This window comes from Rhinatrema bivittatum, chromosome 11 (genome assembly GCF_901001135.1).
Source record: "Rhinatrema bivittatum chromosome 11, aRhiBiv1.1, whole genome shotgun sequence".
NCBI lineage: Eukaryota > Metazoa > Chordata > Amphibia > Gymnophiona > Rhinatrematidae > Rhinatrema > Rhinatrema bivittatum.
Window position 1 is genome coordinate 72411320 of NC_042625.1, and position 26888 is coordinate 72438207.

Below are 26888 nucleotides of genomic sequence, written 5' to 3' on the forward strand. Positions count from 1 at the left end.
CTTCCTGAAGTAGCCCCACTCCTCAGCCTTGCTCAGAGTAGCCATGCCCTTCTCCCCACCGCTCGCCCCTTTCTTTTCCGCCCTCACTCCCTGGAGGTTGCCCTCTCTCCTTTCCCCCTGCTCCCTGAAGTAGCTCCACCCTCTCCCTTAGAGTTTGACCTTTCACCTGTGCACTCCGTTCCCTGTGGGCCGGCGTGGAATCCCGTGGCACACGCACAGCGGTAACCGCCTACGGTGTTCTCACAGCGGCCATTGGTGCAGAGGTGCGGCGTCTGGCGGCACTCGTCCACGTCTGAAAGGGTCACAGGGAATGAGAGAGAAGTGGTCACATGAGAGAGGGGGCAAGGGGGCTGAAGGGCAGGTGCAATGACTTTAGAGAGAATACAGTTCCGGTGGGGCTACATCTGGAGCTGCTCCCAAGGCAAATTAATTAAAATCCCTTGGGATTAGGGCTCCAAACATTTTTTTTTTTAAATGTGATAGCCAGCAAGTTGTTTTTTTTTTTACTTGCTATCCTTCCCCTCAATCCCCAATCTGTTGTCCCTCCCCACTTCTCTCTCCCCTGTCCTTCAGACTCCCATCCACCGGTGTACACTCCTGCTGCCCTCCCCATACCCTTACCAAGCTCCTACCACCTCCAACTACCTCCCCCTGTGGCTGTGCAAGGTGAGCTGGGAGGCAGTAGTCTAACCCATCAGGCCAGGCAGGGAGGGAGGAAAGATTCAGGTGGGGTGGGGTAGGACAGGTTGGGCTAAGAGGGTGGTGGAGAGGTTTAGCAAAAGAAATGCCATACTGGGTCAGACCAAAGGTTCTGTCAAGGCCAGCATCCTATCTCTGACGATAACCAATCCAAACCACAAGTAGCTGGCAAAATCCCAAAGAATAGATCTAATTCTTGCTCATGACCAGGGGAAAGCAATGGCTTTCCCAAATCTACATGGCTAATAACGGTTTGAATTTTTCCTACAGGAACCTATCTAAACCCTTTTTAAACTCAGCAACGCTAACTGCATTCACCACAAACTTTGGCAACATATTCCACAGTCTAATTGTGCAGAGTGAAAATATACTTTCTCTGATTTGTTTTAAATGTGCTATCTTTTAGCTTCACGGAGTATCCCCTTATCCTAATTCTAATGGAAAGGGTAAACATTCCCTATTACCTGTTCCACCCTACTCATGATTTTAAAAATCACTCTCACATCTCCTCTGTCATTTCTTCTCCAGCCTAGATAGCCCTAACCTGCTTAGCCATTCCTCATAAGGGAGCCCTTGCATCCCTTTGATCATTTTGGTTTCCCTTTTCTGTACCTTTTCCAGTTCCAGAACTGCACACAATACTCAAGGTTCGGTTGCACCATGGATCAATACAGAGACATTATGATATCTTCTGTTTTATTTTCCATTCCTTTCCTAACAATATCTAACATTCTATTTGCTTTTTTGACTGCTGCCATACACTAGGTTGAGGATTTCAAAATATTATCTACAATGAACCCAAGATCCGTTTCCTAGGTGGTGACAGCTAATACAGAGCCCAGTATTCTTCCCTACAGGTATCACTTTACACTTGTCCATATTAAATTTCATCTGCCATTTAGCTGCTAAATTCCCCAGTCTCGCATGGTCCTCTTGCAATTTCTCAAGGTCAGCTTATGATCTAACAACTATAGAGAAATGTTCAGCTATTTGTTTTCTTTCCATGAATCCTGTTACACTAGTCCAGTCCACATAAGTGGGTTATGTCCCCCTACCAGCAGATGGAGACAGAGAACAGTTTTCTTTCTTTCTTGGCAGCCAAGAATCTAACCCTGTTAACCTAACCCGGGGGGTGCCCCAAGGTTCCTCCCTCTCCCCCACTCTCTTTAATGTCTACTTACTACTCCTTTGCCAACTCCTTGCTGACCTCGGTCTAACACACTATATCTATGCGGCCCTATTAGTTATTCCCGTGCGATTCAGCCAAGCCGCACATTTTACTTTCAGAAATTAACGCCTGCCCAAAGGCTGGCATTAATTTCTGCCGGCGCCGGGGAAGTGTACAGAAAAGCAGAAAAAACTGCTTTTCTGTACACCCGCCGACTTAATATCATAGCGATATTAAGCCAGAGGCCCCAAAATTAAAAAATAAATAAATAAATAAATAAATAAAATTTAAATCGGCTGGCGGCCTGCAGGTCGGAAGACGGATGCTCAATTATGCCGGCGTCCGTTTTCCGAACTCGTAGCTGTCAGCGGGCTCGAGAACCGACGCTGGTAAAATTGAGCGTCGGCTGTCAAACCCGCTGACAGCCGCCGCTTCTGTCAAAAAGGAGGCGCTAGGGACGCGCTAGTGTCCCTAGCGCCTCTTTTTACCGCAGGCCCTCATTTGCATGCGGGCTGATACTGAATCGTGCGCACAGGAGAGCGGGCGCTTGCCCTCTCTTTTTTCAGTATCGGCCCATAAATTGGTTATACTCAACTGTACATAGTTTTTGCTTAGTCCAATCTCTTATTTAACTGCATTCCTTAAGTCCACTGGACCCTGCTTTTTCCTCTACTCTGCCCAACTTGTTCCTTCATCTCCCTGTTACATGTAACTTTTATTTTCTTCTTCTAAAGCTTGTTCTATTTTTTACCCTGCTAATTGTAAACCGATGTGATATGAAAATGCATGTCGGTATAAAAACGTTTTAAATAAATAAATGATTACATACACGCGTAAGATTAGCATGGAAAACTGCACGTAATTACCCACGCAAAATCTCACGGCAGGTTTTTGCACAGCTTTTTACATCGTCCCCTTAAAGGCTGCCTTGCCCTTATACGACCCTCCAAAAAGACAAACAGCCTATCCATCTTATGAAAATATGAAAAGAATTAAAGTGCCTCCAAGTACCTAATGATCACCCGATGGACGTCCAAACATCGTGTTAGCACCACAACACGCTTCCTTTGACAAAGCGGGCAGGGAGAGACACAAAGTTAAATGAAAGGCTGACAACACCTTTAGAAGAAAGGAAGGTACCAGAGGGAAGGAAATCCAGTCGGAATGAATGACCAGGAAGGGGTCTCTGCCTGAATCTCTGAAACTCGGTGAGCTGAACAGAAAAAACACCTTCAAGGAAAGATCCTTAAGCGTCACCTGTCTCAAAGGGAAGCGAAACCAAATCTCAGAGAACCAAATTAAGATTCCACTTAGGAACCAAAGGCCTAAAAGGAGGCTGCAATCTTTCAGCCCCCCTGGGAAACTCACGAATCCATCCTCTATAACAGGAAATGGCCATGCCGCTGCATATTCTGTCAAAAAGGGCTCCTTGGCTGGATAAGTTGTATCTGGCTAAATCAGACCTGCTTTACGGTAAATCTATCGTATCTGATAACATAACTGGATAAGTCTGAATATGGGCACTTATCCAGCTAAATAGCACAGTTCCATTATGCTCATTGTTTGCCCATTGGATATCCGGCTATCTACTTAGCCAGATAAGTGGTTTATCCAGTTAAATGGTGGCTGTTGAACATAGCCAGATATTGAGCTGCCGCTGTTTAGTTAGATAAGTTGCTACTTATCCAGCTAAGTAACGTTCAGCATGTTTTGAATTTTGGGCTCTTAAAATTTTAATCTGAAATTAGAAACTTCCAGATACCACTGAATTACTCCAAATGTAGGAAGAGGCGAAAGGACCTTTAGCCTCTTCCTTTATGAGACCACAAGTTAAAGGTCATAATGACCCAGCCATGATTGACCCTTCAAACCGGCACCACTGCTTACAATCTGAGAAGCCGAACCAGCAACCCTCATATGGGGGTCTGCCTTTTCAGCAAAGGGACAGTAGAGACCAGGAAGAGTCTGAAAATGGTCGGGAGACACTAGAGTATATCCACTTCATAATATCTCAAAGCTCACTCATCTTGGATAATATAGGACCATTTCTGAAAGAATGTGACCTACAAATGCCTATCTCTGGAGCCGGAGCTAGTGCTCTCAAAGGCTTATCTGGCCCCTCCACAGGATCCCAGTCCTGTGGATTCTCCCTAGAGCTCTCAAACCAAGGCAAAGCTAAGGAAGTCATTCCAGTCGCCACCATGGAAGCTTCCCCTTAGGCATAGCTGTATCGGATGAAAACATGCATCCACGAGACACACTGATCCCTGTTCCAACCAAATGGAATCATCCAGTAGCTCGTCTTGAAGCTGCTGCACCAGATGCAAGCCTGGTTCTGCCACTAGACAGGTTCAAGTGTCAATAAGCTGAGCCGAATTAACAACCCTCGGGCTTTTCTAAGCATGGACTCCAGCCTAAAATCCCGAGAATCCTTTAGGTGCCACAGCTTCCTTTATCAGGATCATCATGCTATTAGTGTTGGAACAAAGCTAATCTCCATATCATCCCGTGCCAAGTAAAGGATAATCTGGCCAGCAAGAAGCTATCCTTAAAGTCCACTTTAGGGAATACTCATTCCATATTCAACAAAACTGACTTATGGAAAGGGAAGGACCTGGATGGATTTTCAGTATTGACCAGAATGGAATCATCTTACTCTCTGCAATATCCAAAGGGGTGAAGGAACATGGAAATTAAGTTAAGTTATCCCACTTTCCCAAGTAAAGAATCCTTGCAGGCTGCCACTGAAAGAGCCCTTAGTCCATCTGTCTGTTAGGCAGGGCAGCAGGGAGGAACCTGCAGCCCCACAAGAACAAGGCCAGGGGTTCCCAGAGGAAAGCCGCAGGCTCTGAGTGAGGATTCAAGCTATGGCTCTCTTACTTGGACGCAGCCATGCGTTTGCCAAAAGACTGAAAAGAATAGAAATGCCAGAGGTGCAGCATGGAAACAAAGGATATCCATCCTTCACTTCTCCCCTGAGCACTTGTATCCAGAGAGTGATTTGCTCAAAGGAGATCCCAAATTCTGCCCTCCTGAGCCATTACAACTTCAAGAGTGGATCCCGGGACTGGACCACTGCATTCCGAAATACAGGAGCACAGCAGAATCTAAAGCCATGTGAAAAACAGGAAGCCAGGAACTGAAAACCCTTTAACAAAAAAGGTAAGAGCAACCCTGGGTGCACAGGAGGTCCTGGATATCCTTCCTTCACCTCCTCTGAACTGAGAGACAGCGAGCAGAAAGGAGGTAGTTAGTGCTGCTTCACATATTTATCAAACATGGCCGCCATCCCCAACCCCCATAATGGCGCTCCCAGCAGGAACTGTAAAACTCGTGGCAAACCAGGCCTAGGAGCATGGCAGCCGTCCCTTGCCGCGTGGAAGACCGAAGGAGGAGGCTCTGGCTCAGACTGAAGCCATGATTCCCTTCAGCTCCATGGCTTCTTTAGTGAATGTGGAAGCAAGCCCGGGCTGGGCTATAGGATCAAACTCCAGCCCCTTATAAATGTTGCCCACGTGTCCTTCATGAGGGCAATCCAGGCAAAAGAGAAGGAAACCGTTGGGGTAGGGAGCAAAGTTGACTGCCGCCTAAGCAGCCCCGCAGTTGTCCCTCTGATTTGTAACTAAAAGAGGGTTCTTCCAACCTCCAAGGTCATAAGATGGCCGTCGATGCGGTCACAGCGCTGCTTTCCCCACTGGAACCTGCAGTCAGATTTGACTTGCTACCACAGGCCCTCCCACCGAAGCCTCGAAATTGTCCTGCTTTCTGACTGTGTGGGAGATTGTAGGCCCACTCCCCCAGGAGCAGTTTAGAGCTTGCTAGCACTACAGAGCGGGCTCTGTTTTCCATGCAGCTGCAGTGCCATCTCAATGTGGTGGGCCGGGACTGATGAGGATCTCATAACATACCAACTCCATAAGCACTGCTGCAGGCCACCCAGAGTCCTTCCTGCTCCTGACTGTATCCTCTGCTCTTCTTCTGGGCCCTTCTATTTTTTAACTGTATTGCCATCAAGGCAACAGTGACTTTCCTTCTTCTCCTGCTCCCTTCTGCCCCCTGAAATCTAAGATCAGAATATGCTTTACCGAGGAAGGGAGAATAAATCTTTCACCTCAGGAGCAGTCTCCCAATTCATTCAACCTAACCAGGCCCTAGCTCACAGCATGGGATATTCGTCCACCATCTGCTGGAGACAGAGGTCAGCACAGATGCATATAAGGGGTGGCATCAGCAAACCTGTTGATCTCTGTCTCCATCTGTTGGTCTGTGAGCATAACCCATTCATCTGGACTGGTGGGACCGGATGAAGAGGAATCCAAGATGGCAGCAGGTTCCATCTGGACAGGAAATGCTCCTTTCATTCAGGAGGCAACCCCTTGTGTATAATAGAGGTTCTGGATGCATGGAAATATTACAGTAAGAAATGCTGGGCCAGTTATCAAGAGAATATGGTCAGACTAGCAGTGCTAGGTATTCACAATGAATAATCTGGCTATAATAAGTCTAAGAGTAAGATTAATGTGCAGATTTTGGTGAACCTGAAAACACAACCTACTTATCCCCTATGAGTGAGGATTGGGTTAGACCAAGAGCACCAAGACTAGGAGCCATGTAACACTTTTGAAGACATATTCCTGCCAGGTAGGTCATGGAAGTATTCTAAATCCATGGCATAATAAGAGGATTTGGATTTTAGATTTATTTTACGAGCCTTGCCAAACCCAAGCTCAAGGCACGTTATAGTCAGATACAATAGGTATTTCCCGTCCCCAGAGGGCTTACAATCCAAGTTTCAGGCAACAGAGTGTAAACTGACTTGCCCAAAGACACAAGGAGCATCAGTGGGAGGAACATGATCTGAACTCTGGCTTTTTCTGGTTTTCAGGCCACTGGTCTAACCAGTAGGCTAACCCCCGGCCCCCCTCTCTGCAGACAGAGCTCAAAGAGAATGAATGGGTGTGTGTCTTACCCTCTCTTTCTGCACGTGGAGGTTGTCTGTGCGTGTGCAGGTGGGGAGATTCATCCTCTGACTGGGCTACATTATTTATGTCTACAGGCCCACAATAGGAGCCTAAACACTCATTAAATCCCGGAGCTGGCTCCGCTTCCACCCTTACCAATACAGTGGGTTCCCTGTGTACTCAGCCTGAAACCGGTGTTGCAGATGCAGGTGTAGCTTCCCTGCCGGGATACACAACGCCCGGGACCACAGATCCGAGGGTTCAGCTCACAGACATTAGTCCCTACAAACGGGAGAGAGACAGACACCTTAGGGAAAAAAAGTCCCACATGCTTCTTGCACACGGGCTCTGATTCTGTTGGTCAAAGCCCCAAGTCCAGTCGTGGTTCAAAAGTTTGATTTTAGTAATAAGTCGACTGTTTTGTTCTAGGACCAACTGCGTACAATATCTGGCAACAGTAAGATTCACGTTGTAAGCAGCACTGAGGAAGGTCAGTCTGGTGACACCTGACCTCCTCGGAGGCCACATAAGTACTGGCAAACCGCATCTCAGCAACAAACTCACCTTGTTCGCCACACTGACTGATGGGGGACATTGAGCTTGCCTGCACAACAGGCCAATTCCCCAATCCCGAGTCTTGGGAGACAGGCTCTGCCTCTCTCTCACTACTGATGCATTCGAATAATCTGGAGACACTTCTTTATTTTTCAGAGTGTCTTGCTGTCATTACCGCTGTCTTTCAATACAACTTTTTTTTTTTTCTTTCAATTTGGATCTTACCCCCTTCTCTGCCCAACTAGGTGTGACTCTGCATTCGTTCTCTAGCTTTAAACCTCCCCCTCCACAGAGTGCACCATGAGGCAGTCTGAAAACCCCTCTGCCACTTCTCAGACACGCTCGAGGTGCATCTGCCGTGGCGCCCTCTCTCTCTCTGTGTGTGCACCGCTCTCACTATGCTCCGCTAGCCCCAGTCCCCTCTCCTGCCATCTGTAATTATCAATACAGCACTGGGTATGTCTGATAGCGCCTTGGAAATGATAAATATTAGTAATAGGGCCTGGTTGGCCTTGGATTAACTGGGAAGAACATGAAGCAGTTTGGGTAGTGTTTCTGACTGGGCACTGCCATTGATGCTGGTGCCATCTCAGCCCACGCTGTATCTGGCAGTATGGTGCTGTGGGTAGAATGGAGGGCCTGGTCCTCCTTTGTGCTGGGCCATGAGTCAGTGGCTGAAGGTAGCCAACAATCAGTTTCCTATACCACAGGGCGCTGGAGGGTGGAGATTTAAGAAGGCAATTATGTCTTCCTAGGATTCAGTGCATGTGGGTGCATCACTCCCTGTCTGGGACTTTTAAGGACTCTTTGATGTGCTTTCCACGCTGCCCAGCTTCTGACAACTCTGACCCCTACAGAAAGCACTGCCTCTTTTCAGTGCACGCAAGGAAGAGAAACTTTCCAAATGAAATCATTTCTTTTAAAATATTGAACAATAATGTACTTTGTAGAAAATGCTATTAACCTCAGCTGGAGCTCAGAAGTGAGACCCTGCCACCCACTTCCTGCCTCCCCATCACCTCAGTCCTGCCTCTTGTGGAAAGTACAATTGCATGATAGCATCTGTGGGGGGGGGTCTATGCTGAACAAATGATGCTTTTGTGAGAGGGGACCTGGGTCAAGTCGGCTGAGAGTAGCCCACCTCATCACTTGTGGTGAGCTAGAGAAAGGCAAAAAACATCCGTAGGGAACATTAAAAAATCCTCCCCAACGAGATCAAAGTCAACTAATGAGAGCAATAACCTGCAGGGCTCTGCACTGCTTTACTTTAGCATTATTTATGAAGTTGACTTTTTGGCTGCATCCTGAGAGTGCTAAAACCAACCAGCACATTGCAAATCTTCTGTCACCTAATTCCTGGTTTCACAGGTCACTCCTGTGACGTTAGGGGCAAGGTAATGTCCTACCTGGGACAGGTGCAGCTGCCCTTTCTGTAGCAGACGGCGGTGAAGTGGTTGGAATGACAGCTCTTCTGTCCCCAGGCACAACCGGTCTCATGGGCCGTCTGTCCTCGGGGATCACTGGCCTGATGGGGCTTCTTTCTGCAGGAAGCTCTGGTCTGAGGATGGGTCTCCTCTCTTCAGGGTCAGCACCATGGACAATCAAATGGGCTTTCAAAAGAAATTGGCAACAAAAAAAATGAATTCCATGAGATAAGTAGTGAAAACCAGATGTAGTCAGAAATTAGAGATTAGAAGAGTGAAGATTTCACCCGTATCTGCTTTACAATGATTGCCCCTGCTCTGCAGGGAAACCTTCCTCACCCACCCCAAATACATCCTATGAATCCCTCTTTCCAGTTAAAATCGCGGCCATGAGGGAAGAAATTCACAGGGGTTGCTCACGTGTGACAGCTTGGGCAGTGGACACCGGAGGCAAGAGCTCCAGTGGCCGACCCACAGGGATTTTCGGCTGCTCCTGGCCCAGGAAGCGGGTGTTGAACCTCAGGTCAGCGGCTGAGTAGTGGTAGCCAGGGCCAGCAGGGCAAATCTCCTTGAAGCCTTCTGCAAAAAAAGTGAGAGAGAGAGAGCATGAGACAATAGGGCGGACGATCGGCATTTCCTTGGCGATGAAGAAGCCAACATTCAAAAAACGCGGAGTGCCTAAAGGTGGGGACTAACTTCAATTTGTTGTTAAACTTAGGGCCCTCCTTTAGGGACCTACATTTGCGCCTGCTTTTCACTTTAGGTGTCTAGGACTGAAAGTCAGAGCTGAGCGCTCCCCCGATCTGACCCCTCCCCTGGCTCGGCCCACTTTGCAGGGTTCTATATTTAGGTCCCTAATAAAACCAGGCACCTACATTTAGGTGCACATATGGGGAACATTTCCAAATTTGCCAAAGTAGGTTAGGCACCTAGATCTTTTGAATATCAGCCTGTCTGCTGTGAGAGCGAATCCACTAATGCACTAATATGTTTAATACTGAAAGAATAGGAAGTTTAATATTTGGATTAGAGGATGCAAACGTTTGAGAATCCGACGTTTCAGTAAGGAAGAATTAGGAAATAGCTTTAGCAGGGAATCCATTGTTTTAGGGAACTATGACATGAACTGGGTATTGGATATCCAAAACAAATATTATAAGATGTAGCGTTGAAATCCTTTCCGAGGCAACAAGAGTGATCTGAAAAGGCAAGAAGTTTGAAGGTATTTACACCTCAGGCGTTATCTACAGGCATAAAAAGTCCGGAGTGCATTTAGTTTGGGCTACCCTGACTTTGGATAATTATTTAGAAAAATGGGGATTAAAGCCTACGCCATCATCCAAAGAATACAACTCCTCTGTCGGGGTGTTTAAAAGATAACCTTGATACACCAAGAATAAGTTGGGAAACAATTCGGTATTAGCCTGGATGAGACTTGTTGGAAGAAGATCCTAACATTTTGGTACAACCATGCCAGAGACAGTGGTTTTAAATTAATTGCATATAAAATTGTGCCCTGGGAATACTGGACCTCTATTAGTTTTAGTGGGGGTAATATTCAGCCACTGGCTGGCTTGCAAAGTTGGCCAAATAAACTTTTCTGGCTAACTTTGGCAGGATATTGAGTGATGCAGCCGCACCGCTGAATATACCCGGCTAACTTTATGGCTACTCTAACAGCACGACCAGAGTTGGACAGATAAATTATTCATCTAACTTTGAACACTGGAGTCAGCTGGATAAGTGGCTCAAAGATTCAAAATTCAGCATTTAGCTGGCTACGTTACAAGTTATCCAGCTACAGGCTGCAGAGTACGGCCCCCTGCAAGATTAATCATGTCTCTTCCTTCTTGTCTTGGAGAGACCATGCTGTAATTGGCACATATTTATGTATGCTTCGGCCAGGCTCCCCAATTAACACATTTTGGAATAAGGTGGTAGATTTCACCCTTGGGTTACTAAATCCTTGAACTGGCTTTGCTGGGTCTCTCTTCCGAAGGTCATATGAAAGCAGTACTCTAATGAAACTTGCACAGTGTCTCATGTTGAGACACTACGTAGAAAATTATTAATGCAGGTATTTCTAAAGAATGGTATAATTTGATTTCTGTCCTGCTTTTTATGAAAAAAATAATTACTAGGGTGAATGATAAAAAAAACCAAACAAACCCCAGCAGTTTTCACCTCATCCTTTGGGATTCCAGCACAATCAAAACCAGGGTCTGGGATCCTGCGCCGTGAGCCTTCAGTCACAACTACCTGGCCATTATCTTCCCCTATTTTGGGTCCCCTCCTATCTTGCTTTACTCCAGCCGTTGCTGCAACAATTCTCGGCCAGGGGTCATGCGCCAGAGCGCCTTATGTAAACCTGCAATAAGAAAATTATTCCTTACCTGCTAATTTTCGTTCCTGTAGTTCCATGGATCAGTCCAGACATTTTTCTGACTCACGGTCTGGACTGATCCTGGTACGTACAGGGAACATGGGCCCTTCAGCCGGCCAGTAGGCACCCTTGTTGCGATGACGACTGTGACACTGCATCCCCCCAGGGGCTGTAAGCGCTGCCTCTGCAGCATCCCCAGCACCTGCCGATTCAGGGAGCGGAAGGGCCTAACCCAGGAATCAAACACAGGCCCTCCTTCTGACAGTGTAAAGCACTTCCACTGAGCCAGCGGATCAGCCCGTGAGCAATGATTTTGAAATGTTCACTAGGGTATGGTCCAACTTAAAAAAAAAAAAAAGAATACCACTGACTAAAGTAAAGGGTTTTAACTGTTAAGAATAAGGCTCTGATTAATGGTGTCTCAGTCCATTGGTGGAAATAGTTAACGCTGAATGGGTTTAATTACAACTAATTTTGGGATAACAGCAGAATGGACATCTAATTGCGTGTGTGTTTAGGAGAAGGGTGGGAAATTTGGGTTATTGTTCCATTAAAGGAGGTATTTGGAATTGTATGCTGCATGATGTCATTTTAAATGTTCAAAATATGTGTGAGTTTATACGTTTTATAAACAGACCTCTGAAATAGAATCAAACCCTCTCCCAAAACATCCCCACTCCTTCTGAATCTGTGGGCATTCGCACTGTGCCAAAACATGGTAAACACAAACCGAGCGGCTAATTTCCAAAAGTGATGTCACTTGCTGGGCACGCGGCCTGGAGGGCTAGAATATCCAGCAAACGGCCTCTCTCCAGACTGCTCATTACATGGCCACATTCTGGCTCAAGAGAAACATAAAAATAAATCTCAGCCATTTTGGTACCAAGTCTGAAATGGGTAAGCAGCCTTACCAAACCTGTGCTAGTCCCATCTCCCCTCTGTGTGCTGTGGCTAGGGCACCAAACCTGTGCTAGTCCCATCTCTCCTCTGTGTGCTGTGGCTAGGGCACCAAACCTGTGCTAGTCCCATCTCTCCTCTGTGTGCTGTGGCTAGGGCACCAAACCTGTGCTAGTCCCATCTCCCCTCTGTGTGCTGTGGCTAGGGCACCAAACCTGTGCTAGTCCCATCTCTCCTCTGTGTGCTGTGGCTAGTGCACCAAACCTGTGCTAGTCCCATCTCTCCTCTGTGTGCTGTGGCTAGGGCACCAAACCTGTGCTAGTCCCATCTCTCCTCTGTGTGCTGTGGCTAGGGCACCAAACCTGTGCTAGTCCCATCTCTCCTCTGTGTGCTGTGGCTAGGGCACCAAACCTGTGCTAGTCCCATCTCTCCTCTGTGTGCTGTGGCTAGTGCACCAAACCTGTGCTAGTCCCATCTCCCCTCTGTGTGCTGTGGCTAGTGCACCAAACCTGTGCTAGTCCCATCTCTCCTCTGTGTGCTGTGGCTAGTGCACCAAACCTGTGCTAGTCCCATCTCCCCTCTGTGTGCTGTGGCTAGTGCACCAAACCTGTGCTAGTCCCATCTCCCCTCTGTGTGCTGTGGCTAGGGCACCAAACCTGTGCTAGTCCCATCTCCCCTCTGTGTGCTGTGGCTAGTGCACCAAACCTGTGCTAGTCCCATCTCCCCTCTGTGTGCTGTGGCTAGTGCACCAAACCTGTGCTAGTCCCATCTCCCCTCTGTGTGCTGTGGCTAGGGCACCAAACCTGTGCTAGTCCCACCTCTCCGCTGTGTGCTGTGGCCAGGGCACCAAACCTGTGCTAGTCCCACCTCTCCTCTGTGTGCTGTGGCCAGGGCACCAAACCTGTGCTAGTCCCATCTCCCCTCTGTGTGCTGTGGCTAGGGCACCAAACCTGTGCTAGTCCCATCTCTCCTCTGTGTGCTGTGGCTAGTGCACCAAACCTGTGCTAGTCCCATCTCTCCTCTGTGTGCTGTGGCTAGGGCACCAAACCTGTGCTAGTCCCATCTCCCCTCTGTGTGCTGTGGCTAGTGCACCAAACCTGTGCTAGTCCCATCTCTCCTCTGTGTGCTGTGGCTAGGGCACCAAACCTGTGCTAGTCCCATCTCCCCTCTGTGTGCTGTGGCTAGTGCACCAAACCTGTGCTAGTCCCATCTCCCCTCTGTGTGCTGTGGCTAGTGCACCAAACCTGTGCTAGTCCCATCTCCCCTCTGTGTGCTGTGGCTAGGGCACCAAACCTGTGCTAGTCCCACCTCTCCTCTGTGTGCTGTGGCCAGGGCACCAAACCTGTGCCAGTCCCACCTCTCCGCTGTGTGCTGTGGCTAGTGCACCAAACCTGTGCTAGTCCCATCTCCCCTCTGTGTGCTGTGGCTAGGGCACCAAACCTGTGCTAGTCCCACCTCTCCTCTGTGTGCTGTGGCTAGGGCACCAAACCTGTGCTAGTCCCATCTCCCCTCTGTGTGCTGTGGCTAGGGCACACGGTTAACTTTTCCATCTGCTGAAATGGACAAAGGGGTCCCTTTAACGTGAATCTGATTAAAAATCCTGCTGCTCCCTACCCTACACCCACTGGATTGTCCATCCTTTGGTGCAGATGTTAGCTCCCTAAGAGTTTCCTCCCATCTTTCCTCTCCCCTTCCCCCCCCCCCCCCAGCCTTTTAACCTCTGACCTCTACAGAGAGATTTATGACAAGAAAACAAGGCTTTGACTTTCTGGGTCTGCGTTGCTCCCTGGTTCCCACTCGCTCCCCCTCAAACACAATTGCCTTCATCTCCCCCCCCCCCCCCCCCAGCCACTGGATAGAGGGGAAGCCCAGGGAGGGCTCGTACTGCTGGGTGGAGTGAGGGAAGCTTTATCAGCCTTCTCCCCCCTGTCCCTTTGAAGCCATTGAGCTTTGTACAGCTGCCAGGAGTGTCCATCATACCAGAGGAGATGGGAGACCGCCAGGGAGGTCTAAAGGTCAAACGGCCCTGAGATGTCCTTCAGTGAAAAATGCCTTATACAGATTTTTTTTTTTAATCCGTAAATCAGCTGTTGGTTAAAATTGTCAAAATCATTAAGATTCCCTTTTCCCTAACTAATTATGTTAAGTCTTCGCGAGGTCAGGATTCAAGGGCGTTGTCCGAGTTAGCTGGGCACAGTAAGTCTCTGGCACTGAATTTTCCCCTCCTGCCCCGGCTCGGCCCTGCTTGACCTCAGAGAAGTTGTAGAACTAGAGGGGTCACGATTGAAACCTCTAAGGGGGGTGGGGCTGCGGAACAACGTCAGGAAATATTGCTTCACGGATGCACGGAATGCCCTTCCGGAAGAGGTGGTGAAGACGAGAGCGGCAGTGGAGTTCAAAGGTCACGGGATAAACACAGAGGATGCCTAACGGCTAGGGGATGGAAAGGAACTCAAGGAGTAACCTGCTGCTAACTTTTAGACATAATATTTCTGAACCGGGGGGGGGGGGGGGTGTTAACCCGCACAGAGTGGCAGTTATTAACCCTGACAGAAGGCACCAGGGGGGGGGGGTGTGAATAATCTGTACAGAGCGGCAGATACTATCCATAACAGAAAGCACAGGGGCTGGGGGGAGAACACGCGCCCAGCAGCAGTTACCATCCAATCAACCTGATTGGCAGACCGGATGGACCTTTTGGGGGTCGATTTTAAAAGCGTCAGCCGCATAAAACTTTACTGCTGCTCCTGAGGAGGAGCAAGTCTGCAGATCAGGTTTACACGGCAGGGTGAGGGGTCCGGGTCAATGGGGGGGGGGGGGGGCATGCAGGATAAAGAACCAGCGGGGTCTAGTTGACCTCGAGATTGATTGGGCAAACTGGTGGACTAACTGGAAAAACTGGGAATGTCCCCTGAGCAAGCACATATTAAAATCTGCTTACACACTCACATTAAAGCCAGAAAAAGCCTATGGAAGATACGCAAAATAGGTTTGTTCGAGTAACCACTTAAAATTAGGAGCATACTCGCACGCAGTAGGTGTATTTTAAATCATAAGGGCCGGATTTTAAAAGGGTCATGCGCACCGGGCCTATTTTAAAAAGGCCCGGCGACGCGCGTAAAGCCCCAGGACGCGTGCATAAGTCCCCGGGCTTGCAAAAAGGGGCGGGGTCAGGCTCCCGGCACAACAGCCATATTTGCTGCTCGGCCGGCGCACACAACTTACTTCAGCCCCAGAGCTGAAGAAAATTGTGAAATAAAAAAAAGCAGAAAAAAAAGGTAGGGGGGAAAGGATGGGGGAGTTAGGGGTGGGGTAGGGAAGGGAAGGTGGGGTGGGGGTAGGGAACGGGGGAAGGCAGCGCGGCTTGGCGCGCACAAGGTGCACAATTGTGCACCCCGTTGCGCGCACTGACCCCAGATTTTATAACTTGCGCGCGCAAGTTATAAAATCCGGCGTACGTGTGTGTGCGCCGGGTAGCGCGCGCACACGTACACCGCGCGCGCTCCTTTTAAAATCTACCCCTAAGCGCACAAGTGTGCACATGATTTAAAATTCCAGCACATCTCCGCTCGCGTGCCAGTGCGCCCGTGGGTGGGCACACCCGCGTCCATTTTTAAATGAGCCTGTTTGGGTCTTTATTTGCCATCATTTACTGTTATGATGTTACTATGTAAGTGCAAAGTGTGTGCATCAAAAGCTTCCTCATACTTTGTGCTTATCTGCACAGGTGGAGGAGGAGGTGCAGAATAGCATGCGCACATATGAAAATTATATGTACATGTGCATAATCCTTGATCTGAACACGCCTCCAAGAACACCTCTTTTTAATGTGGCTAAAGTATGTGCCGTTTGGAACTTGTGCATAAGTTTAGCTAAATTCAAGGAGAGCAGTTTTCATTCAGGGCATTTTCCCTGGGCCAAATGCCTTTGAAAATTACCCTCTCGAACTGGGAATTGCGTTCTGGAGGAGATCCCACGTCTGCTGGACTTCATTTGTCTCCTACAGCAAGCACACACCCATCAGATCCAATCCATGCATGTAGCTTGCCAGAGTATGGCATGGCTCAAGAATTCTCTTGGCTATTTGCTTCCATGCTTGACCACGGTGACTAATTCAGACTGGCACAGAGCACACTTTTTTTTGGGGGGGGGGGGGGGGGGGGGGGAAGGGGGGTTGTGTTCATGGCGAAAAGGAAGGTAGGTTTTACCTGAGCCAAAAGCTGGACACCTTTCGCAGTGCCTCCCCCAGGCCTTCCCCACGCGGCTGCAGCAGCAGATCTGCTTAGTGATGTTCCTCAGGATGGGAAGGGAGCAGCCACCGTCCCGCAGGATCCTGTAGCAGGGACCTTTGGCTTCTGAGATCACAGTCTGAGCTTTGTACAGGAGACAGGGATTGTGAGGGGGGAGGGAAAGAAAGAGGAAATGAGGGGGAAGATAGAGGGGGAGAGAGGGACAGATAGGAAGAGCAAGGAGGCAGAGGGGATGGTAAAAGGAAGGAGAGGGCAAGAAGGGAGAGATGGAGAACAGGGGGAGGAGAGAAGGGATGAGATGGGGAGTGAAGGAGTAAGGAAGAGGAAAAAAAATGTGATTAGAAGTAGTGGACTGGGAAGAGCCTGCATGGTCTTTCAAGCTTTTGGGAAACGAGTTCAAATCCATCCACATTCTAGTCTTTGCAGGAAAGTCACACATTCAGGGCTGAAGGCTGGGAAGGATCTGATCAGAGCATTGAGTGCTCTTACTTACAGATGCAGCTGCTCCTGGAGGCATCCAGAAGGTAGCCTGCTTTGCAGACACAGCTGTAGCTTCCTCGGATGTTGGTGCACTCCCCGTTCTGACAGAGCCCGGCCTCCAAACACTCATTGATATCTGAAGGCAAAAGAAAACAGAGATCACTCTCGAGTCTCAAACAGTGCCGTATGGTAGCTTTTTACCAGCAGGGGGAGCTGATGTCAAGGAAATCTCCAACTACTCCAGTTACACACCAAATTAAATGTGAGCTAGTGCATCCATCCTTCATTGAAACCTTTCTCTAGGCGATAACCCCTCTCACACCCAAACTCTCGAGGTATAATACAAAATAACCAGAGCTGCTACGAGCTCATATCATACCTGGGTCGGAAATTCTGAGATGATTATTTCTATAGTTTTTCTGAACAGGTTTTGTACAGCTTAGACCTTAAGAGGATAGTTTTCAGACTGACCACTTTGGTACAAAGTCTACATATACACAAACACAGGCTACTTTCACATGTAGATGCTAATTTTCCACACATAGTCCCCTTGAAAATGTTCTCATGTGTGCGGAGTTTTAGCTGCATTTGTGGGAGGCATGTTCTGGGCGGGGTCAGAAAATAAGACGCGTAAATAGATTTGAAAATACAGGGGTAGATAGTCAAAGATAGCCGTGTAAGTAACCGAGCCGGTTAGAACTTATCCAGCTAAGTTATGATGATTATTCAGTGGCACAGCAAAGCCGCTGAATGTACGTGTATATATACGTACTTAGCCGGATAAGTCAACCGAATAAGTTTAGACCTGCTCTATGGGGCACCTAAACTTACTTGTAAAAGTTATACGGCTAACTTGTTCCGCCTCCGATCTGCCCAGAACAGGTCCTACTTTTTCTGCGTGTAACATTTAGCTGTAAAAAGGAACTTATGCAGCTAAATGGCGGCCACTGAACGTAGGCGCATATTCAGCAGCTGCTACTTAGCTGTCTAAGTCACGTTTATCCAGCTAAATAGCACTGGATGCACTTTGAATATCGGGCCCACAGTGTGTGTTATTTTCCATAAATGGTTCTACCCACACAAAAAAACAAGTGGGAAAACTCCACTGTGCCTGCAGCAGTTTTCACAGGGAAAATATGCAAATTTAGTGCAAAATCTGCAGGTAAAAATGTATATGCTATTTTATAAACATCAAAAGTGCATGCGCATTTTTTGGTTTCACGTGCACACCTCCTGGCACAAAAGGAAACAGTCTAGGGGCGTTCCTGAGTGGAGTCAAGAGATCTGTGTGGAAGATGCTTTTTATGGGAGATTTACAAAAATAAATTAGCCGACTTATTCACGAATTATAACATTTGCCAATTGAACAAAGCAAGTGAAATCCGACTTGTCTGCTTTTTCTGGTTGGGAAGTCTGGGTGAACTGGAGACTGACTGAGTGAACTGGTGGAGGTATCTGCCAACTGTGCGCACGCATATTTTTAAATATACCTGCCTCCGTGTGTAAATCGGGGTTTTTACGCCTGCTTGCTAGTTTCTTTTTGCGCAGAAAATATACACACGCGTGTTTAGACAATAGGCAGAGAACGAACACACTTTCATTGCAATGCAGATATTCACATGTGCTTTCAGAGCGGCACTACGCGGTATTTTATGAAACGGTGCAAAAAAATACTGTACAATAGCTAGACTTGTATTTTTGTTTTTTTAGTTCTAGTAGAAAAAACTCACCGACACAAGATCCGTTCACGCTCTCAAATCCTTTGGGGCACTGGATATCCCGTGCTCCTTCATGGCCAGCGAGTCCTGCGAGGCGAAAATCAAGAATTAAAGATTTTTAAAAATCTACGTATACACACGAGAATATTTTTTTTTTCATAGATTTGAAATGCCACCTTTTCCAAAGGCCCAAGGCCTGTATGCTACCCTTCAGATAAGAAAATTGCTTACTTGTAATGGGTGTTCTCCGAGGACACACAATCCCACCCTCCTCCCCTTCTGGAGCAGAGCTCATTTGTGTAACGACCGGAGTCGGGCACGCTGTGGATGCACACCTTTGCAGAACTGTTGCTCATATTCAGTGGAGCTGAAGATCCTCCTAGACAGCTCTGGTAAAGAAATGTCTGGCTTGGGGCTGTGCCCAGTTGTGCAACCAGTGAACAGCCGTCCTCAGAGAACACCTGTTACAGGTAAGTAACTTTGTTAAACTAGCTAAGAATAACAGACTGTCCATGGCAGCTCCTTTATTTCTTTTCCTACGTTTCGCCATTGGAAGCCAGAAACTTTTGAGGTGTATGTGAGGCTCCTTTGCCACTTTTATTTTCGGGGGAAGGGCAGGGGGCGGTCGTGGCCAATTTTCAGTCTGCTTGCTTTAGGGCAGAGTCACCGGGTACCTTTTACCTGCGGACAGGGAAGGTAACTTTCAGACCGGCGCGAGGGTGCACGTTGGCACGTGTGAGTCGGCGCGCGCTCAGGGTGGCGGCCATTTCATAACTTGCACTCGTATATGCGCGTGTGTTGTAAAATAGCCTGGCTGCATGCGCGCGAATCCCACTTCTACAGCGTTAAGGCGGGGGATTTTAAAAGGGGCACGCACCCACGCCAGTTTCATCAGTGCTTCCGCCATTTTCCCCAGATAAGAGTTAGCCCAGACCCTTAAAACCCCTCAGATATGGCCACTTTTCTTTCTTTTTTTTTAAAACTTACTGCTCCTCCATAGCAGAAGTAAACTTACATGGCCCTAGACCTTGGCACGCGCCCAGGTGCACACATCTCTTGGTTCCTCCGCTGAATGCCCATGTCCCGCCCAGACCACACCCTTTGTGCACACAGCGGGAGATAGGTGGCTTTTAAAGTACTGTGGGTGTGCGTAAACCCAACTTGTTCATCCATTCCCTAACTGATGTGCGTCGCCGGGCTTTTAAAATTCACCTGAAAGTTTCCCTTTGAAGCTTGCCATGGGTATGCAGGACCTGTGGACCAGTGACGGTTTAAGGCTATAAATCAGTCAATGTGACTGTATTAGGCCCCCCAACGTTGCTGGGGGCCCCCCCCGAATGGGCCAACTGGGAGCGGTGGTGAGAGATGGCGCCCAACGCCCCCCCTGTGTCGCTTCTGCCTGCGCCAGAGTTTTGCTGCTACTTCCTCCCTGAAGACCTTTAAAAACAAGCTGCTGCTTCTGCGGCCCCACAGCAGGTACGGAACGGCAGGGAGCCCCGAGCTGTCCCCACGCTGCCAGAGGAAGAGCTAAAAGTACATTGCAAGGTGAAGGAGGAGATTTTCTATTTGGCAAAAACAGGAGGGCGGGGAATTTCTGGTGTTGCATTACTGTGAACTTTTGCACCAGTGTTTTTGTTTTGTTTTTTTTAAACAGATTTTGTAAGGAAAATTTATTAATTTAATTTAATTAGATTTAGACCCATCTTTCCGAGGTGATCAAGGTGGTATACAAAGATCAGCCATAAAAATAACACAGGTGGACTTAAAAGTACAATCTCTCTGCCCAAATGATGGTGCTGGGACCACCTCTGCTAAATGGGACTGAAAGCAACGTGCTTACTCCCGGCCATGGGGACAGCGAGTTTCTGAAAGCCTCGTTACGCAGATGGATAAACGGATCCACAGTGAGGCACGGCTCAGTATGAAAGACATCTGCAGGTTGACTCCCTCAGGAAAAGGTGGTGGAGATGAGAGAGGAGGTGGCAAGGCTGAGAAGCAGCCGGAACCTTGAGGACTACATCCATGAAATACTCATTGAGGTGTCAAAGGTGAAACTGGACCACAACATGGCAGCTGGACCCGGATTACCCCAGCCACTAGGCCCTGAACCCCTACTCTTAATTTTTCTCGAGCTGAAGAACCAGTACACAGTGCTGGTAGTGAAGGAGGAGAAACCATCCCAAGAAGAAACAAACGGAGAAACAGGAGGGCGAAAAAAGACCTTATGGCCTATCTAGTCTGCCTATCCACACCAACTATTCAGCTCTACAATCCCAACCTATCCTGCAAGGATCCTCTATGTTTATCCCATGCTTTCTTGAATCAGATCCTATTCTTGTCTCCACCTCCATGGGGAAGCTGTCCAATGCATCCACCACTCTCTCTGTAAAGAAATATTTCCTTAATTACCCCTGAGACTACCCCCTTTCACCCTCATCCCATGACCCCTCATTCCAGATCCTCCTTTCTGTTGAGATTTCAAGGCCTGCTTCCTGTGCATAAAAAACTTGAAGGTATTTAAATGTCTCTATCATATTTCCCTTATCCCAGCTTCCCTCAAGGGTGTACATGTTTAGATCTTTAAGTCTTTTCTTATATGCTTTAGAACGAAGACCACTGACCATTTTAGTAGCCACCCTCAGGACTAACTCCAACCATTTTATATCCTTTTGAAGGTGCGGTCTCCAGAACTGTACACAGTATTCAAAATGAAGTCTCACCAAGGACTTATAAAGGAACAATATCACTGGGGTTTTTTTTCTGCTGACCATTCCTCTCCATATACACCCAGGTATCTTTCTGGCTTATGCTGTTGCCTTATCCACCTATTTGGCCTCTTTAATATCATCAGATACAATCACCTCCAGATCCTGCTCTTCTTTCATGCATAGAAGAATTTTACCCCCTATACTATCCCTTGGGTTTTTGCAGTCTAAGAAAATTACTCTGCATTTTTTTTTTTAGTATTAAATCTTAACTGCCAGACTCCAGACCATTCCTCAGACTTTGCTAGATCCCTCCTCATGTATTCCACACCTTCCTGGCTGTCCGCCCTGTTGCGGATTTTGGTATCATCTGCAAAACGACAAACTTTTCCCACCAATCCTTCCGCAATGTTGCTCAAGAAAACGTAGAACAGAATCGGTCCAAAGAGCGATCCCTGTGGCATGCCACCGGTAATGCCCCCTCCTCAGAATGAACTCAATTTACTGCGACCTTTTGTCACCTGGCACTTAACCAGTTTCTGACCCAGTCACTTTAGGGCATTCGATTTATTTATAAGTGGCCTCTGCAGAAGAAGCGGAACTCAAACTCCAAAGCTGCAAGCTCAGCAAGCACTGCACCTAGGAAGTGAAAGGAGGCGGTGGTTGGTAGTTTGGGGACAGAAGCGAAATAGAAGTTAGAATAGTGAAAGGGAGAGGTATCGTGAGAAGTCCTGGGACGGTGGAGACAGGAGTTAGAAAAGCGGAAGAGTCAGGCAGGGGGGACGTAGAGAAGCCTTGGGACAGGGAGAAGACAGGAGCTAGAAAAGTGTGTGGGGGTGGGGAGAGATAAGTCTTGGGAAGAGAGTGGAGACGGGAGTTGGAAGACCAGTGAGGGTGGGGTGGGAGATGGATTAGAAGCCTTAAAAGAGGATAAAGCCAGAGGAGTGGAAGGGAATGGAGAAATGAGCTCATAGAGGAAGGGAGGAAATGAAGGATGCTGGAAATCATCCCAGACTAGAAACACGACACAACATATAATCATCACATGGCCACTGTGTTTTCTGTGAGCGGGAGATTTATGGAGGATGTTAGAGCAAACCTGCTCATTTTAAAGATGAAGCTGGGACAGTGGCCAGATCATATATCATTTGCAAACTCATCGCTGATGGTGAGTGACCCGGGATAGGATAACAGGATACTATCATTTCATTTTCTATGGTGCATTTCAGACAGGCAGGGCTCCAGAGCACTGACCATCCGATGGCTTCAGCACAACCTCACAAACCAGAGGCCAGAGCCTGGAAAACACATTATAAGGGGAGCAGAGGATGAACTGAAGGCGAGTGAGGAATCCATCACAATGCAGTCAGTCAAATGCAATCCGACTCTTGAGTAACAAAGTACCGTACAGCGATGCTTGCATGCTAAAACTCATGCCAAACATTTTTGGGTGGGTGCATGTATGTTAAAATGCCACTTAACAGGCAATGGTCAAAACGTTTGCATGTGCCTGTAACATAATTATCCTCCTAGTGTACGCATTCGATTAGTGTGCGCGCTAGCTCAAAACATCTAAGGGTAGATTTTAAAACGTGTTCGTGCGTATGTGCGGGTGATGCGCGTGCAGGGGAGGGGGGGTACAATTTACCAAATTCGCACGGCGACGAGATCGGGGCTCCCCCAGTTCCCTCCCAGTCCGCTCCATTTCTACGCACGAGGCCGATTTAAAATCCGGCCGTTTAACGTGCACATACTGGATGGCAAAATCCCCTATGCTAATGAGCTCAAAGTGAAAGGGCTGGTTGGCACGGGGGATTGCAGTCCTCCAGCTTGCCCTGACCACTACTCTATGATGCAGGGCCAATCCCCTTGTTTAGACCCCTACCCTCCCCAACCCTGATTTAAAGCAGCCTGACCCTACCTCTCCATAATTCATTTTCGCTATTCCAGAGGGTCCCAGTCTTCACGGACAGGAAGGATGTGGAAAAAGCCCTCCTGCCGGCAGTTTTGCAGTCACTGAATGATGCGGCCTGGTGGCACTTCACCACCATCACGTAGTAATGGGATCCTCTGGAGGTGGGGGTCTTAGAGTTGGAGGAGTGGAACGTGGACTTGGTGCTTGGGGGGGGGGGAGGGCTTGATATTGGGGTGGTGATGGTTGGGGCCTGCCTTAGGTAGGGGTGGTAGGGTGAGGGTGAATGAATCTCCCATACTAACTGGCCCTCACACTAGGGCCTTAGTGCATAATCTGCTCCCCTGGGGGTACGCTAAATGACCTTAAATTGCACAGTAACCTTTAGAAGGCAATTTTTAAATTACAGTCCTGCACACATGACTATAAGTTCATTTACATAGGGAAACCCTGTATAGGGCTTCCCTTTCAAACCACCAGTTCTACCACTCGAATCTAATTCAATGTAACAAGTTGCCTCATTCTGCAGGGGCCCCTCTCTCTCTCTCCCTCGTCAGCGAACACCCTGATACAGTGACCAGCTTCCCTGCTGTGGTGACCATTCTCTGGCCACAATCTGCCTCCTTGATATAATTATCAGCATCATTACAGTGACTGACTAAGGGAAATGACCCCCTTGCTACACCATTACTAAAGTGACCTGCTCTGGAGGGACATGGGGAGCAATGACCCCCCACAACACAGAGGGGGGGTCATTGCTGGATAGAAAATGGCTATGTAAGGTAGACTGATAAATCCGGCTAACTTACGAGGTATTCAGCAGTACGGCTACGTGGCTGAATATCCCCGTGTTTGCCGCTGCTTAGCCGGATAAGTTATATCTGGCTAAGTTAGACTTGCTCTAAGTATGAATAGCGTCACTTATCCTGTGCATCAGCCAGATAAGTAGCACCACTCCGATCCACCCACCGAATACCCAGCTATCTCTTTAGCTAGCTAACGGCTCGATCCAGTAAGGCCGCGGTAAAAACAGTGAGGTAGTGTCAGGCACACCCTTCCTCCCCGCACGCACAGTTCTCTTCACTAACTCCCCGATACTCTCCTCTAATCGCATGCAAATGCATGCCGCGGCTGTGAAGCGTTAGGGAAGGGTTATGCCCGCGCAACCCATTTTACTGTATAGGCGCTGTAACAGCGCCTATACAGTAACCTGGGTGCGCTGGTACCTGTCATTTCAAATGACATTTGAAATGACAGGCACCAGGAAGTGTAAAAAAGTTTAAAAAGTGTAAAAAACAAAAAACCTGTGTGTTATATAAAAAAATAAAACAATTTTAAATACCTGTCGGAGGGCCGTGGGTCCAGGCGGCCGGTGGGCGGCCATCAGCGGCATCCGGTAGTCCCTTCTCCCTTCCTCCCTCCCTCCCCTGCCTGGATGAGCGCCAAAATCGCACGGGCGGGTCGGCAGCGGGGGGGGGGGGGGGCGGCAGCAGGATCCGGGAGCGGCGGGTAGGCAGCAGCGGGGTCCGGGGGGGCAGGGGCAGCGGCAGCGGGGGGGCAGCAGCAGGGGGCGGCAGCAGGATCCGGGAGCGGCGGGTAGGCAGCAGCGGGGTCCGGGGGTGGCAGCGAGATCCGGGGAGCCAGCAGCGGCAGCATGTTCGATCGCGCAGGCAGGTAGGTGGCAAAGTAAAGATGGCCGCCTGCACGGGAAAATCGTGCAATTGGCCGCTGAAGACGTGACGTCACACCCCGTGACGCCAAACGTCGTGACGTCACGTCTTCAGCGGCCAATTGCACGATTTTCCCGTGCAGGCGGCCATCTTTACTTTGCCACCTACCTGCCTGCGCGATCGAACATGCTGCCGCTGCTGGCTCCCCGGATCTCGCTGCCACCCCCGGACCCCGCTGCTGCCTACCCGCCGCTCCCGGATCCTGCTGCCGCCCCCCCGCTGCTGCTGCCCCGGACCCCCCGGACCCCGCTGCTGCCTACCCGCCACTCCCGGATCCTGCTGCCGCCCCCCCCCCCCCCCGCTGCCGACCCGCCCGTGCGATTTTGGCGCTCATCCAGGCAGGGGAGGGAGGGAGGAAGGGAGAAGGGACTACCGGATGCCGCTGATGGCTGCCCGCCGCCCACCGGCCGCCTGGACCCACGGCCCTCCGACAGGTATTTAAAATTGTTTTATTTTTTTATATAGCACACAGGTTTTTTGTTTTTTACACTTTTTAAACTTACCATAGCAGGCCCGAGCCTTGCTACTTTTTCGTTTGTTTTTTTTTGCCCTGGTCCCGTCCGGTCTCCTGCAGCCCCGTCCGCTACACTACACTACACTAACTCCTACTAGGGGGAGGCGGTAAACTAGCAGGTTAAGGCCGCGGCAGAACAGCGGGTTACGGAGGAGATAATATCAGCGCCCGTTACAGTATCGCAGGGGAATAGCTAATTCCTTCATTATACAGCTTTTTCGTTCATTTACATGCCGGGTGCGGAAAGGGTTATGCGTCTGTTTTCAGAAGCGATACGGACGCGTGAAACTGGACACTGTATCGCCGAACTGCCTTGCGCGCCCGAATTGTGCGCTACGAGCACGTTACAGACGGGCAATCCTCGAGCGGACGATACTGGATCGAGCTGTAAGTGATGGCCACTGATCACAGCTGGCTATCCAGTGGCCGCCACTTAAGCTGGATAAGTCACTACTTACCCAGCTAAGTACCACCAAACATCAGGCTCACAGTGTTACAGTGACCAGTCCTGTAGGGGTATGAACCCCTGTGTGGCAACAATGCAGAGGGCAACTTTCAATGACACAGAAGGTCCAAGTCTGCGAGTACTTTGTAAGGTCACTTTGAAAATTACCAGGCTGGGCCAGTGCACACAGGAAGATACATGCAGGGAGTCACATCTGCTCCAGAAATCGTGTTCCACACATACCCCAAATGAATTTCCAACCAGCGATTTAGGCATATAAATCCTTTTGAAAACAAGGCCCAGTCCATGTTCCCTCTAATTTTTTTTTATGGACGGCGTGCAAAAATGTTCTTGTGCGCAACGCAACGTTCAGATTTGTGCGCGGCGTTCTTTGAATCGCCGTTTCCATTTTTCTTTTCTTCTGCGGGCCATGTTTTTTCCTGCCTGCATTTGTTTCACGATCTGCGTGCGTGCACACATGGGCGCGGCCTACAGAAAACAATCGACCCCGCTATTCTAATCATCCTGAACGCATGAAGTTTATTCTGCTCGCCGGCAGAAACCATCCGTGCACTAGAGAAGGTAACAGAAAGAATGACAAAACTTCATAAACTCCTTCTCCAAGATTTCTATTTCACCGAAATAAATGAACACAAAGAAGTTTTCCTTTTTCATTTGTAGCGTCTGGATCCTTCACCGGGAATTATAGCCAGCATTAGGGAGAATGATGTCAGACGCTGCCCAGTCCCTACGGTAAAACTTTATTTACTGTGTGTCATTCACAGTCCCCGGCATTGCCAAGATCCCAAAAATAGCAGCCGTTTAATCAGGAGTCTTTGCAGGAAAGGGAAAAGAGCTGCTCGCAGTAGATTCACTGTGGGCTTGCAGCTATTGGAGCTTTTTGTATGTGAGACCTGCATGGGCAGGGTGGGACAGCTTTTTCAGGGCCCACAGTGGACGGGGGAGGGGGGGGGGCTGTCCACACTCAAATCCCCACATTTGGAAAGGACCAGAGGATCTGCAGCTAGGAAACTCGATAGTCTCGCT

At 48.8% G+C, this 26888-nt stretch overlaps 1 protein-coding gene across 3 annotated transcripts in view; it reads right to left on the reverse strand.

Moving 5' to 3' along the window:
• Positions 1 to 26888, reverse strand: part of LTBP4 (latent transforming growth factor beta binding protein 4) — a 222926-nt gene that overhangs the window by 60714 nt on the left and 135324 nt on the right. For all 3 annotated transcript variants that reach the window (XM_029571879.1, XM_029571880.1, XM_029571878.1), the window contains 7 exons: positions 18548 to 18622; positions 16831 to 16953; positions 16296 to 16460; positions 9228 to 9386; positions 8790 to 8993; positions 6985 to 7110; positions 167 to 292 (listed from right to left, as the gene is read on the reverse strand). In XM_029571879.1, the coding sequence (XP_029427739.1) occupies positions 167 to 292; positions 6985 to 7110; positions 8790 to 8993; positions 9228 to 9386; positions 16296 to 16460; positions 16831 to 16953; positions 18548 to 18622 (978 nt within the window). The remainder of the gene's footprint in view (positions 1 to 166; positions 293 to 6984; positions 7111 to 8789; positions 8994 to 9227; positions 9387 to 16295; positions 16461 to 16830; positions 16954 to 18547; positions 18623 to 26888) is intronic.